Source organism: Stegostoma tigrinum, chromosome 30 (assembly GCF_030684315.1).
Source record: "Stegostoma tigrinum isolate sSteTig4 chromosome 30, sSteTig4.hap1, whole genome shotgun sequence".
Taxonomy (NCBI): domain Eukaryota; kingdom Metazoa; phylum Chordata; class Chondrichthyes; order Orectolobiformes; family Stegostomatidae; genus Stegostoma; species Stegostoma tigrinum.
The window spans coordinates 45,654,375-45,669,366 of NC_081383.1; the positions used below are offsets into that span (position 1 = coordinate 45,654,375).

General features: G+C 41.2%; 1 protein-coding gene across 3 annotated transcripts in view; it reads left to right on the forward strand.

Moving 5' to 3' along the window:
• The window catches only part of LOC125465679 (E3 ubiquitin-protein ligase arkadia-A-like), a 71,021-nt gene that overhangs the window by 46,799 nt on the left and 9,230 nt on the right, over positions 1-14,992 (forward strand). For all 3 annotated transcript variants that reach the window (XM_059638469.1, XM_059638468.1, XM_059638470.1), the window contains exons 11-14: positions 3,602-3,700; positions 7,416-7,511; positions 7,743-7,840; positions 10,018-10,155. In XM_059638469.1, coding sequence (XP_059494452.1) covers positions 3,602-3,700; positions 7,416-7,511; positions 7,743-7,840; positions 10,018-10,135 — 411 coding nt within the window. In that variant the 3' untranslated portion in view covers positions 10,136-10,155. The remainder of the gene's footprint in view (positions 1-3,601; positions 3,701-7,415; positions 7,512-7,742; positions 7,841-10,017; positions 10,156-14,992) is intronic.

Genomic DNA, 14,992 nt, shown 5'->3' on the forward strand with positions numbered 1-14,992 from the left:
GTCACAAAACTAGCAAATATTAGCAATCTTCCATAAACCCTCCAGGGAATCCCTGCTCTCTGCCACATACTGAAGTAGGTCACTATTCTGGTAGGACTATCCAACGTAGTTTTTGTTTTAAAGCCTTCAGAAAAGTAACCAACCCCATATTCCACTCTCTTAAAATTAAAACTCAAATTATATTAATATGTTTTATTCATATGTATAAATACATCTTGCATCACACCTGTAGTCCCACTGCCAAAAATGAAAATGGATCCTTAAGAAATGCTTTCATTTCCCATCACACAAATCTTTGCAGTTATGTATGTAATATACGAACAGTAATAATAATCTTGACATAAAAATGCAATAAATTTCATGAAAACTGTAATTTTGTAAGTCTTTTTCCATCTCGGCATGCAGCTCCCTGAATAGGTGCTCTTTTTAAAGAGTCAGCCAGGACATGCCCAGTGGTACAAAAGATTTTTAAATTGAATGGCTGGCATATTAACAGGAAAAAACAGGATTGATTAAAAACAAACTGCTTGGAGATTTTAGAACTAGGACACAGTTTGAGAATTAGGGCCAGTGTGTTCCGGAGAGATATTAGGAAACACTTCTACACACACAGATTGGTAGATTCTTGGAACTCTCTTCATCAAATGGCAGTGGATGCGCGATCAATTGTTAATTTTAAATCTGCGATAGATACTTTTTTGTTAAGCAAAGTTATTAAAGCTATATGAACCAAAGGCAGACACAGGCCGTGATGTCATTGAATGGCATAACAGGCTTGTGACGGTCTGAATGACCTATTCTCATTATCGTGTTCCTATTAAATCCCACCAAAAGAATTGCAGATGCTTCACCTGAAATTTCCCAAAACAACCAAAGGATTTTGATTCATCTAAAGGAAATTTTCTCCGACATAGTTCATGACATAGGTTTTGAACTGATGTAGAGCCAAAGCAATTCTCAATGTCTGTTTCTCCATCGTTGAATACTTCTGTAGACACATATTCAGTTTTGTTTTCAAAAAAAGATGACAGGCCATTCAATTCTGATTTTGCCAACTTGTAGTTAAAAAAAACACCCACACCAATGCCAGTAGAGTTGACAGCCAGTTTAAATGGATTCTTGTAATTTAGTGCTGCTAAAGTTAACAGCACAGCTTTCATTTTGTTAAACTCTGACTTGCTTGTATCCATTCAAATTTTTTGCTTTAATTAAACACACTTGCCAGAGAAACCCACAATGCTGAAGTTTGGAACAAACTGAAGATGAAGGCTACTCATGTCAACGAATTGCAAGATTTCACATATCATCCTGGACATGGAAATATCCAAAATAACTTTTATTTTCACTTTTACTTTGGAGAATTCACTTTTACACAAAATTAAACCCAGTAATTAAACCTAGACATCAGCCTTCCTGCTCCTGAGATGCTGCTTGGCCAGCTGTGTTCATCCAGCTCCACACCTTGTTATTTCGGATTCTCCAGCATCTCCTGCAGTTCCTATTATCTCATTCCTCAGAGCCTACTGGAAGGTGTTCGCATTGCACAGTGTCTTCAGAAATCAAGCAAGATACAAGCAAATGTGCCTGTGGTTACTACACATAAAGAAAATTGCTTAAATGAACTGGCCAGTTACATTTCCTTTGTTTTCTTTAATTTATTTCTTTAACTGTGCCTGTATGTCTTTATATGGGAGGGGGCTAGAATTGAAGAAGATTGGGTTTAAATCATAGACATTAATTAGGTTACAGTTACCATTTCTGGCTGATGATGTTAATTTTGTTTCCCTCTTCATAGATCCAGCCAGACCTACTGAGGAATTCCAACATTTTACTGCTGTTATTTATGTTTGATTTTGTTTTCCTGTCTCTAGCTTTAAAATGCAATTAATTTTATATCCATTGACACTTGTTCTTTACTTTTAAACCGATTTTTAAAAAAAAATTGTTTCTGATCTACATCTTTTCGTTAATTTACTCTTTATTATCACACCTTAATCTGCATTGTTGAAATGAGGGAAGAAAATCTAGTTCTGGTTCTGGATGTGAGTTTGCTTGCTGAGCTGGAAGGTTAGTTTTCAGACGTTTCGTTACCATTCTAGGTAACATCATCAGTGAGCCTCCGACGAAGCGCTGGTGTTATGTCCCGCTTTCTATTCATGTGGTTAGGTTTCCTTGGGTTGGTGATGTCATTTCCTGTTCTTTTTCTCAGAGGATGGGAGATTGGCTCCAAGTCAATCTGTTTGTTGATGGAGTTCCGGTTGGAATGCCATGCTTCTAGGAATTCTCGTGCATGTCTCTGTTTGGCTTGTCCTAGAATGGATGTGTTGTCCCAATCAAAGTGGTGTCCTTCCTTATCTGTATGTAAGGATACGAGTGATAGTGGGTCATGTCTTTTTGTGGCTAGTTGATGTTCATGTATCCTGGTGGCTAGCTTTCTGCCTGTTTGTCCAATGTAGTGTTTGTCACAGTTCTTGCAAGGTATTTTGTAGATGACGTTTGTTTTATTTGTTGTCTGTATAGGGTCTTTTAAGTTCATTAGCTGCTGTTTTAGTGTGTTGGTGGGTTTGTGGGCTACCCTGATGCCAAGAGGTCCGAGTAGTCTGGCAGTCATTTCGGAAATGTCTTCGATATAGGGGAGAGTGGTTATGGTTTCTGAGCCCGTTTTGTCTGTTTGTTTGGGTTTATTGCTGCAACAACAACAATAAACCCAAACAAACAGACAAAAAGGGCTCAGAAACCATAACCACTCTCCCCTATATCGAAGACATTTCCGAAATGACTGCCAGACTACTCAGACCCCTTGGCATCAGGGTAGCCCACAAACCCACCAACACACTAAAACAGCAGCTAATGAACTTAAGACCCTATACAGACAACAAATAAAACAAACGTCATCTACAAAATACCTTGCAAGAACTGTGACAAACACTACATTGGACAAACTGGCAGGAAGCTAGCCACCAGGATACATGAACATCAACTAGCCACAAAACGACATGACCCACTGTCACTCGTATCCTTACATACAGATGAGGAAGGACACCACTTTGATTGGGACAACACATCCATCCTAGGGCAAGCCAAACAGAGACATGCACGAGAATTCCTGGAAGCATGGCATTCCAACCGGAACTCCATCAACAAACACATTGACTTGGAGCCAATCTACCATCCCCTGAGAAAAAGAACAGGAAATGACATCACCAACCCAAGGAAACCTAACCAGATAAATAGAAAGCGGGACATAACACCAGCGCTTCGTCGGAGGCTCACTGATGATGTTACCTAGAATGGTGACGAAACGTCTGAAAACTAACCTTCCAGCTCAGCGAGCAAACTCACATCCAGAACCTCAACCTGAGCTACAAATCTTCTCAAAACTCGCTATCTAGTTCTGGTCTTTTGTATCTATGTTTGTTATGCAAGACAATATTCTAATGATTGATATTCCTCCAAGTTCCAATAGTTAGTTCTGAAGCTGCATACCGTACTTGAGCTGAATGCTTACTAATATTTGAGCTGAATGTTTTGTGTGTTACCTATGCTTCTGTAAAGCTTTAAGAAATTTACAGTGACCTTTCTTCTTCTGTCTTTATGCTAGGTAATGCCTGATATCTTCATGCACCCACACCTGCAAGTGTTTCCTCATCATGGTCTGCGGGGAATGCAAAGCCATGTCACAATGCACAGGGGCTACCAGGTAAAGACCTTACTATTATAGTGCTGTAAAGCAATTCTGGTTAAATTAGTATCTTTATTGGATGTATATTAGTACCTTTTATTGCATTCAAATAAGGAACAAGAGCAGGCCATTAATCCCTTCGTGCCTGCTCTGCCATTCAGTAAGATCATGGCTGATCTCGAATAAAGAACAATACTGCATAGGAGCAGGCCCTTCAGTCCTCTATTCCTGCGCCAACACATTTTGCGCTTCAATATTAAAACTATCTTCACTAACCGGATCCATTTCCCTCTATTCCCTTCCTATTCATGTATTCATTGAGTGATCACTCAGCAGCAGATTTGTCTGTTTCCCAACCATGCAGCATTTTTCATCCTGTAGCGGTTCCTTAATATGATCATCATTTTCGTTCAACCGATCTTGGTCATTTTTTTTTGTGTGTTCCCATATCACTACCAGCCAGTTCCAGAGCTGTTGATTTGAAGGTTGACCAATGGCTTTTCATCATTAATACTTGACTTTTCTTTGGAGATTGGCTTTTTCTCAAGTCTGAGCCTCAGTTGTTTGCAGCTCTCAGCAGATGCCAGTTTCCACACATCATCTTCTTTATGCGGGTGGGGTCTGGGGTGGGGGACTGTTGGTACGTAGTTCATAGTTGCCTTTTTGATGAAATAACAAATATCATCTTGGAGTACAGTGGCCTGTGGCCTTGCGAGCACTCCACTCTCGTCAATCTAGTGATCAGATATCTTTTATGTTGCTCTGGGGTGATGAATAATCAATCTGATGCCAAAGTTGAGTTCCTGGGTGTATCTATGTGCTTTGTAGCTTTGTCTCTGTCTAAAGATGCTACTGCTGATTGATGCAATCCGGTGATTATGAATTCTCAAAAGAAGTCTGCATTACTGCCGTATTTCCCTACACTCTGACCCCTGGACATCATTCCATACATGGGCTTGATAGTTCACTCCTACCTTTGTAGTGAAGTCCCCCATCATAATGAGCTTGTCCTGTGGTGTGTTTACAATAGTTCTCATAGAATTTGTCCTCACTATCCTCAGGCTAGTCATGGTTGGAGCATAAGCACTAATTATTACATAATGTTCTTAAGAGATAGGTGTAGAGTCACGAGATTATTTACATCCCCAGGGCGAGTGTTCAAACGTTCCAATAACAGATTTGATAGCAACACTAACGTCTGATTTTCACCTGTCTCTCTTTGGCTTATCAAACCAGAAGAATGTATAAGGAGGCAGCACAGTGACTCAGTGGTTAGCACTGTTGTCTCAAAGCACTAGGGACCCAGGTTCAATTCCAGCCTCTGGTAACTGTCTGTATGGGTTTCCCCCAGGTGCTCCGGTTTCCTCCCACAGTCCAAAAGTGTGCAGGTTAGGTGGATAGAGTGGAAAATGCAGGGATAGGGTAAGGGGTTGGTCTGGATGGAATGCTGTTCGGAGGTTTACTGTGCACTCAATGGGCTGAATGGCCTACTTCCACACTGTAATGATTCTGTGGAATTTGGTTTGTGGATAGCTCTGTTAACTGGCTGTCCCCTGTGAGGTGAGTTTTGCTTTAAATTCTGCGTTGCAATATTGCATTGCAGTCATTCCCAGCCATCCCGAGAAGGTCTGGATTTGGAAAGTGTTTATTTTATACAGGCAAATTTGTATGTTCCAAAGAGCTAAGAAGAATTCCCGTTTCTTTTCCTGTGTCTTATCTGCGAATGTTTATGAGTGAATATGAAAGATGTGCATGTTGGAATCCAGCAGACGCGTGTGACAGTGTTGGCAAGGAAGAGTTCATTACAGTGAGGATGGACATGGCTGATCCCACTCTTGGCTTTTGTTTCCAGTGGTTTGACAAGTTGAGTTAGATGGAGGTGTTAACACTAGTGGATGATCTACCGCACTTGCTGTGTCTGTGCCCATGAACTTTACAGCTGTACAAGCTTTGGAATTATTTAGTGCCAGTAAAGGAATGTTGTTTCCTCTGCTGCCATTTTGTTTTGGACTGAAATAAAGTGGTTGGAGATGGATGTGGAGGAATAATGCTGGGGAATGAGGAAATGGCAAAGGAGTTGAATAAATATTTTGCTTTAGACTTCATATTAGCAGACATTAATAGCATTCTTAAGGTACTAAACAACCAAGGGCAGAAGAGGAGCTGAAATAAATACAATAACTATCACTTGAGAAAAAGTATGAGAGAAACTAATGGGGCTAAAGGTCGATAATTCCCCTGGACCCGATAATCCCAGGATATTAAAGGAAGTGGCTATTGTTATCATCCCAGTTGATAATATTACTGGACAACTCAGATCCCAGACAGAAATCAAGTTTGATAAATCATACTTTAGTTTTGTTTTGCCGGTCTGAACAAGGTGCTTTCTCACTGGATCAAACACGTGCAATGTTAGAGATTTAGTTTTAACAGTAAGACATACTAGTTTATTGTGCAAAACAAATTAAGTTAAAATAAACTATTTACATATGACGCTCAAATATTTCAAAATACATGGTAAAAATATAATCCAATTAATTCAAAAAAGTACCCCTTTATGGGACTCTCACTGGAAAGAATTCCCTTCTGTATTCCTCTTCAACTCCAAGTCATCAGAATGTGATAGCTTCTTCCTGGAACATTTGTATGACTCGGCTCAAACTTGCTCAGGATCAAATAACTCTTTCAGGATTTTAACCAAACAATTATGGATGCCCACATTCCATGAATGAATTAAGAAAAAATGCAGTGATAAAATTTCTTTCCAGTATCCTTAGATTCTGGGAAGTCTCACAGTCATACCCCAGCAGCACCAACATCCTTACATACTTCAAGACAAAACAAAACTGATGTAGATCAAGTGGTATAAGCAACAAAGAACTGATGAATTATTGTGTCCAGCTTGGGTGTGCTGCCGTCGCTACACTCTCTTCACAGTTATAAGTATGTGCTGCACATCTTTATACTGTTTCATACTTGGAATGTTTTTTCATTGATCCCAATTCTGCAACTTTGTGGTTGATGCTCATAGGTTTATTGGACTCAGGCAGAGTAAACAAAAAGGTGGGGATAAAGAGAGAATTTACGTTTACTTAATGCCATTTACAATCTCAGTATGTCCCAACGGAGTCGTCTTACATGTAGTGAGTGTGGTAACAAAAGCCGTACGGCAGGCGATTTATGCACAGCAAGATCCCACAGATGTGTTCACGGCGGGTCATCTAATGTGCTGCATAACTGTTTTAAATTTTAATGAAAAACAGCTGTGGGATAAATAACCAGATAATCTGTTCTAATTGAAAACCAATAAAGGCCAAAACTTTATTTTTATTCCTCACCTCCTTGAATAGATTCTGAGATCCTTTAGCTGAGAAGACTGTTTCGGCCTAATGTATTATCTCTTCTGACAGTCCAGTACTTGCTCAGAACTGCTCTGCTGTGTAAACTTGGACAACAGGCTTATTTCTCGGAATTCCAGTCTTTCTGAATCAGCTGAGTGTGTGACACCCAGTGAGCCTTAGGTAGTATGTGAATTAATTAGGCAGTATCTGCACCTAATTCCAAGGAATAAATGCCAAATCAATAGTTCTTGTTGCCTTGTTTCACCATTGTATTAACTTCAACAATGAGATTCAAAGGGCTGAGTAGCTATATATAATGTCCAAATAGACTGACTGTCTGGATGCTGCAGCTTTGAGTTGTTTTGTGACATTATTTCCTCTTTCATTGTGAGGACCTGCTGCACCTGGAGGATCAGTTCAGCGATTTAAACCATGGAGCATCACAAAGCACCATTGAGAGATACACCTTCCTGCACAAATATGAAAAGGTGAGTTTTTTTGTTGTAGCTAGCCTTTGCACATAGCAATCATCTTCTCAGTGCATCTCTAGGGCTTTAAGAAACATTAATTTGAAGCTGGTGAGTTGGAACTGTGCAACTACAGTCTCTTTTCAAATTGCCTATCTCAAAATATAGTCATAAAGCTTTTCCATATTTAGCAGTGTTGGGATTAATATTGCTTTAGCCTGTACATTTCACTCAACAAATTTGACATTGCAGAGGACGCTGGAGACCTGTGAAGAAGGGAAGGAGGCAGCAGAGGTGGAAGAGAAATGCACAATATGTCTGTCACCTTTAGAGGAAGGGGAAGATGTCAGGTGAGAAACCTCAGCAGAAGCCCAGGTTATCACTACATCCACCCAGGATCTAACAATGAACCCCTTAAGAATTTGAATGACGTTGTCTCTCAGTCTTCTAAGCTCCTGAGAATAAAGGCCTGGACTACTCAATCTGTCCTTGTAGGAGAGTCCCCTCATACGTGCAAATTGAGTGAGCCATTGTGGCACTCACTCTCTGGGGGTGAGGAAACCATAACTGTATACATAGCCCAGATGTGGTCTCACCATTAGCCTTTTTACAATGCTTTTATACTCTGATCCCTTTTGTATTAGGAGCCATTTGCTTTCTTAATTGCTTGCTGAGTATTGACTTGGTAACTTTTTTGACTCGGATGTTTCCTTGTGCAATCTGAATACTAGTATTTCCCATTCTCTCGCTATTTTGTTTAAAAAAAAAACTGCTTTATGATTTCCCTTCCAAAGCAAATAACTTAATGCTTAATCAAATTTTCTATATATCTGCCATATTCTTCCTGATTCATTTAACCTATTTCTATCCTTTTGCAACCTGACTTTGTATGGGTCCTAGCTACTTTTGTATTATCAATAAACTTGCATTTTGATCCAGTGACAGTGAAGGAGCAGCAATATAGTTCCAAGTCAGGATGGTGAGTGGCTTGGAGATGAGCTTGTAGGTGGCATGTTTCCATGTATCTGCTTCCTTGTCCCTCTAGATACTAGAGGTTCATGTTTGGAAGGTACAGTTGCAGGAGCTTGCTGAGTTATTATTGTGCTTCTTGCTGATGTTATCCACTGCTGTCATTGAACATAAGAACTAGAAGCAGGAGTAGGCCATCTGGCCCTTCAAGCCTGCCCCGCCATTTAATAAGATCATGGCTGATCTTTTTGAGACTCAGCTCCACTTGCCCACTCACCATAACCCTTAATTCCTTTACTGTTCAAAAATTTATCTAGCCTTACCTTAAAAACAATCAGCGAGGTAGCTTCAACCACTTCACTGGGCAGGGAATTCCACAGATTCACAACCCTTTGGGAGAAGAAGTTCCTCCTGACCTCAGTCCTACATCTGTTTTCCCTTTATTTTGAAGCGATGCCCTCTAGTCTTAGTTTCACCTGCTAGCAGAAACAGCCTCCCTGCCTCCACCTCATCTATTCCCTTCAAAATCTTTTTGGTTCTGTAAGATCTCCCCTTATTCTTCTGAATTCCAGTGAGTATAATCCCTGTCTACTCGGTCTCTCCTCGTAATCCAACCCCCTCAACTCTGGAATCAACTGAGTGACTCTCCTCTGCACCCCCTCCAGTGCTAGTATATCTCATCTCTTAAGTAAAGAAACCAAAACTGCACACAGGTACTCCAGGTGTGGCCTCACCATGACACTATGCAGCTGCAGTATAGCCTCCTTGTTTTTAAACTCCATCGATGATTCATGGAAGTTTGCCCTAGTGCTAGTATCCTGGTCAATTGTCCTATCTTTTAATCTGTTTTCCCAGCCTGCCTTTGCTATCTTGTTTCTGCAACCATGTGATAGCTGTTAGATCAAGCTGATGTCTGTGTTATTAATTTATTTATCATCTGGCACAGTCTTAGCACAATTTGCTGTACAGTGCCATTAGCTTTAATTTCTCCCTGACCTCCTGTTAACTGAGATACTCTACTGCCCCTTCTTGATCCATTCTGCTTATTTTTAACCAGATCATTTCTCTGCTTTGTAGGTTTGGCATTTCTCTTAATGCTTGTGAATTTTTACTGATTCTATTTTTTTCCACACTTCCCCTCCACCTTGTCTGCTGTCTTACGATACTAGCACTAGGTCAGTTTCATGCATCACTTTTATGTAGTTTCGTGGACTTCATCACTCTTCTGATGTCATTTCTTCCCATTTTAGAATATTCTGTTTGGATTTCCCAGTGTTAGACCGGCCTGTGTTCCATTAACACTCAACTCTTCTGTTTATCCTTCCAAGCATTTTTGTTTTGGTCTCAAACTCAATACAAGTCAGACTGAAGCTTGCTGTTTGAGATGTAGAATTCTCCCCTGAAATGAATTTGTGCTTGAAGAATTTCCCAAATTTTACAATCAAAATCTCCCCGTTTATCTCTGGAGAATTAAAATTGCGAATTGTGTCAGTAGCATCACAGTCGGTGATGACCGAGATTCCAGGCCATCCATAACACTGTTAACTCTTCGTTGCAGGCGCCTTCCATGCATGCACCTCTTCCACCAGATTTGTGTGGACCAATGGTTGGCCACCAGTAAGAAGTGTCCCATTTGTCGAGTGGACATTGAAGCCCAGCTTCCTGTCGACACATAACTGCTTGGAAATAACAGAAGGTAAAATTTTGCAATTGTGTGGTACAAAATGTTCAGTTGCCAGTGAAGAAACAGGAGCTGGAAAGTAGGAAGAGGGATTTGACGGAAGAGTAAGGGTGATGATGGTGAATAATAAAGGACCCACAGGAAAGGAGTGAGTGTGTGCGAATATAGGGTTGTGTTCTTTATTGTAAAGAAACAATTTATACTCTGCAGTATTCAAATAAAATTACACATTTGAGTGCTTACAAAGTTTGGGTATCGCTTTGGTATGAAATAGTGTTAGTCACATTTATAGGCAATTCAAGCATCTGCTATTAGTGAACATCTAATCACCAATATTGCTAAGGGGCTGCATGTATATGAGAAATTCAGAAAAGCCCAAAGGTAGATCTTTGGATGATACCAGAGGTAATGATACAGGAGCAGAAATAAGGCCATTGCTGATGATTCTTCAGCTTTAATTAGATAAATGAGAATGGACCAGGTGAGAGCAGTGTCACCCAACTGGAGGAGAATGGCGAGGGCCTGCAGGATGATGTCACCATGTCAAAAGGCTGCAGGCAGGTCAGAGGAAGGAGGAGATAAAGTTTACCTTTGTCCTAGGTGTGCGCACACGATGTCATATCACAATTAAGCTCAGTTTTTAAAAACTGAATTCTTAATTAGAAGCTTCTTCCGAATGAACCTGCTGATTGCTCAACTGAAGTTGAGCATGCTTTCTGTCAGGTGGTCTGTAAAGTTCCAGGTTTTAAATCACTTTGTATGAAGAAATGTGTTCTGATATTTCCATCAAGGCCTTACTCTAAAGTTAATGTCTGTCATCTTGTTCGGGACTTGCTATCAAAGCAAATTAGATTGCCTCCAACAGCTTTTTCTTCAATTTAAATTCCCATGCGATCACCCATTAATCTTCCATACAAGCCTTGACTCTGAAGTCAGTTTGCTTCATGAGATGCAGTGCCCATGAAGAATGCAATCATCTAAATGGGGCTTAACTAGAGCTTTACATAACATAACTTTCAACCTTTGTATTTCAGCCGTATGAAATAAAGACTAATGCTCCAAAGCTGCTACATTTTAAACTCATAAAATGACATTAGTTGAGCTCTTGCAGAAAGTCTTGCGTCTGACCTCTGCCAGGAGTGAATAACATATTCCAAACTATATTCCATCTAGCTTTATATCACATAAAACCTATTAATCATTTTTTGTCCTGTAGCTTCTGGATGTGACAGAACAGCAGGTACTTTCCTGAAGATTGTGCTGTCCTCTTGTTCACAGGGCAAGGACAAACTCTCAGACACTGGCTTCACTTCAGAAGCCAGGGAAATCAGCCAAAGCCAAGAATATGGTATAAAATAATGTATAAGCAGAGAGATTGACTGTCAAAAATAACTAATGAAATTCAAACCTTTTCTTAACCTTGCACTAAGAAGAATTTGTAGCATTTGTCATTTAGCCTTAACCTGGTGTGTTTGCAGGACCAAAACACACATTGCTGGAGAAATGCAGCATGTCTGGCTGTATCTGTGTAAAGAAAGCAGAGTTAGCGTTTTGAGTCCAGTCTGCTCCGCCATTCAAAGTTGGCTGATAGGTTTTGCAAAACCTTTCTCCTACCTTCTGACGGTGATCCTTGATCCCCCTTGCTAAACATGAACCTATATATAGGCTCTGATGAAGATTCAACTAGGTTTGAAATGTTAGCTTGCTGTCTCTCCATGGATTCTGCCGGACCTGCTATATCCAGCGCCTGCAGTAATTTGCTCTCACATGAACCTATCTATCTGTCTTAAATCCACTCAATGGCTTGGCATCCAAGGCCCTCTGCAGCAATGAGTTCCACAGATTAACCACCCTCTGGCTGAATCATCTCGGTTCTAAAGTGTCAATTCTTTTCTCTGAGGCTGTGCCCTCAGTCCTGGTCTCTCCTACCAGTGGAAACGTCTTCTCCAATTCCACTCTGTCCAGGCCTGTCAGAATCCTGTAAGTTTCAATCAGATCCTCTCTCATCCTTTGAAAATCCATCAGAGTTCTCAACCCCTCCTCATATGATGAGCCCTTCACTCCCAGGATCATTCTTGCAAAATTATTTTAGGCACCCTCCAAATTACAGCACATCCTTCCTTCACTATATGGTCCAAAACTGATCACAGTATTCTAAATGTGGCCTGACCAGAGCCTTCTACAGCCGCAGCAGTAGGTCTCTGCTGTTGTATTCTAGCCCTCTTGAAATGAATGCCAACATTGCATTTGCCATCCTAACTGCTGTCTGAACTTGTATGTTAACCTTAAGAGAATCCTGAACTTGGGACTCTCCAGCCCCTTTGCACGTCAGATTTCTGAAGCTTTTCCCCATTTAGAAAATGATCTACATCTGTAATCTTCCTACCAAAATGCACAACCTCACACTATGCCATATTGTATTCCATCTGCCATTTTGCCACTCGTTTATCATGTCAAAGTCCTTCTGCAGCCGATCTGCTTCCTGAACACCACCTGTCCCTCCACCTATCTTTGTGTTGTATCCCCACATCCTTAAGGCAGCTGGGTAGGTGGTTAAGAAAGCTATGAAATACTGTGTTCAATTCTGGACTCCCTGCTGTAGGAATGATGTTGTTAAACTTCAAAGGGTTTGGAAAAGATTTACAAAGATGTTGCTGGGATTAGAGGGTTTGAACTGTATGGAGAGGTTGAATAGACTGGAGATTTTTCCCTGGAGTGTTAGAGGCTGAGGAGTGACCTTACAGAGGTTTGTAAAATCATGAGGGGCATGGATAAGGTGAATTGATAAGGTTTTTTTTCCCCCAGGGTAGGGGCCTCCAAAACTAGAGGGCATAGGTTTAAGGTAAGATGGGAAAGATTTAAATAGGGCCTGAGGGGTAGCTTTTTCACGCAGAGGGTAGTGTATGTATTGAAGGAGCCGCCAGAGGTGGTGGTGGAGGTGGATACAATTACAACATTTAAAAGACATCCGAATGGGTACATGAACAGGAAGGGTTTAGAGGAATATGAGCCAAATGCTGGCAAATGGGATTAGATTAGGATGAGAAATAGGAAGGATGCAGTAACAATGTTGGGGCTGTATTACAGGCCTCCCAACAGCGAGCGTGAGATAGAGGCACAAATATGTAAACAGATAACGGAAAGGTGTAGGAGAAACAGGGTGGTGGTGATGGGACATTTTAATTTTCCCAACATTGACTGGGATTCACTCAGTGTTGGGGTCAAGACGGAGCAGAATTTGTAAGGTGTGTCCAGGAGGGTTTTCTAGAGCAGTATGTATGTAGTCCAACTCGGGAAAGGGCCATACTGTACCTGGTGCTGGGGAATGAACCCAGCCAGGTGTTTGATATTACAGTAGGGGACTACTTTGGAAATAGCGACCACAATTCCATAAGTTTTACAATACTCATGGACAATGATAGGAGTGGTCCTAAAGGAAGAGTACTAAACTGGGGGAAGGCCGACTATACCAAGATTCGGCAGAATCTGAGCAATGTAGATTGGGAGAAACTGTTTGAAGGTAAATCCACATTTGATATGTGGGAGGCTTGTAAAGAGAGGTTGATTAGCATGCAGGAGAGACATGTTCCTGTGAAAATGAGGAAGAGTAAAGGCAAGATTAGGGAACCATGGATGACAGGTGAAATTGTGAGACTAACCAAGAGAAAAAAGGAAGTATACATGAGATCTAGGCGACTGAAGGCAGACGAAGCTTTGCAACAATATCGGGAATGTAGAGCGAATCTGAAACAAGGGATTAAGAGGGCTAAGAGTGGACATGAGATATTGCTGGCAAACATGGTTAAGGAAAATCCCAAAGCCTTTTATTCATATATAAATAGCAAGAGGGTAACTGGAGAAAAGATTGGCCCACTTAGACAAAGAAGGAAAGTTATGCGCTGATTCAGAGAAAATGGGTGACATTCTCAATGAGTACTTCGCATCGGTATTCACCAAGGAGAGGGACATGACGGATGTTGAGGTTAGGGATAGATGTTTGCTTACTCTAGGTCAAGCTCACATAAGGAAAGAGGAAGTGTTAGGTATCCTAAAAGACGTTAAGGTGGACACGTCCCCAGGTCCGGATGGGATCTATCCCAGGTTACTGAGGGAAGCAAGAGAGGAAATAGCCGGGGCCTTAACAGATATCTTTGTAGCGTCCTTAGACACGGGTGAGGTCCCAGAGGACTGGAGACTTGCAAATGTTGTCCCCTTGTTTAAGAAGGGTAGCAAGGATAATCCAGGTGATTATTGACCGGTGAGCCCAACGTCAGTGGTAGGGAAACTACTGGAGAAGATGCTGAGGGATAGGATCTATTCCCATTTGGAAGAAAATGGGCTTATCAGTGATAGGCAACATGGTTTTGTGCAGGGAACGTCATGTCTTACCAACTTAATAGAATTCTTTGAGGACGTGACAAAGTCGATTGATGAGGGAAAGGCTGTAGATGTCATGTACATGGACTTCAGTAAGGCGTTTGATAAGGCTCCCCATGGCAGGCTGATGGAGAAAGTGAAGTCACGTGGGGTCCAGGCTATGCTAGCTAGATAGATAAAAAAACTGGCTAGGCAACAGGAGACAGAGAGTAGTAGTAGAAGGGAGTTTCTCAAATTGAGACCTGTGACCAGTGGTATTCCACAGGGATCTGTGCTGGGACCACTGTTGTTTGTGATATATGTAAATGATCTGGAGGAAGGTGTAGGTGGTCTGATCAGCAGGTTTGCAGATGGCACTAAGACTGGTGGAGTAGCAGATAGTGAAGAGGACTGTCAGAGATTACAGCAGAATATAGATAGACTGGAGAGTTGGGCAGATAAATGGCAGATGGAGTTCAATCCGGGCAAAGGCGAG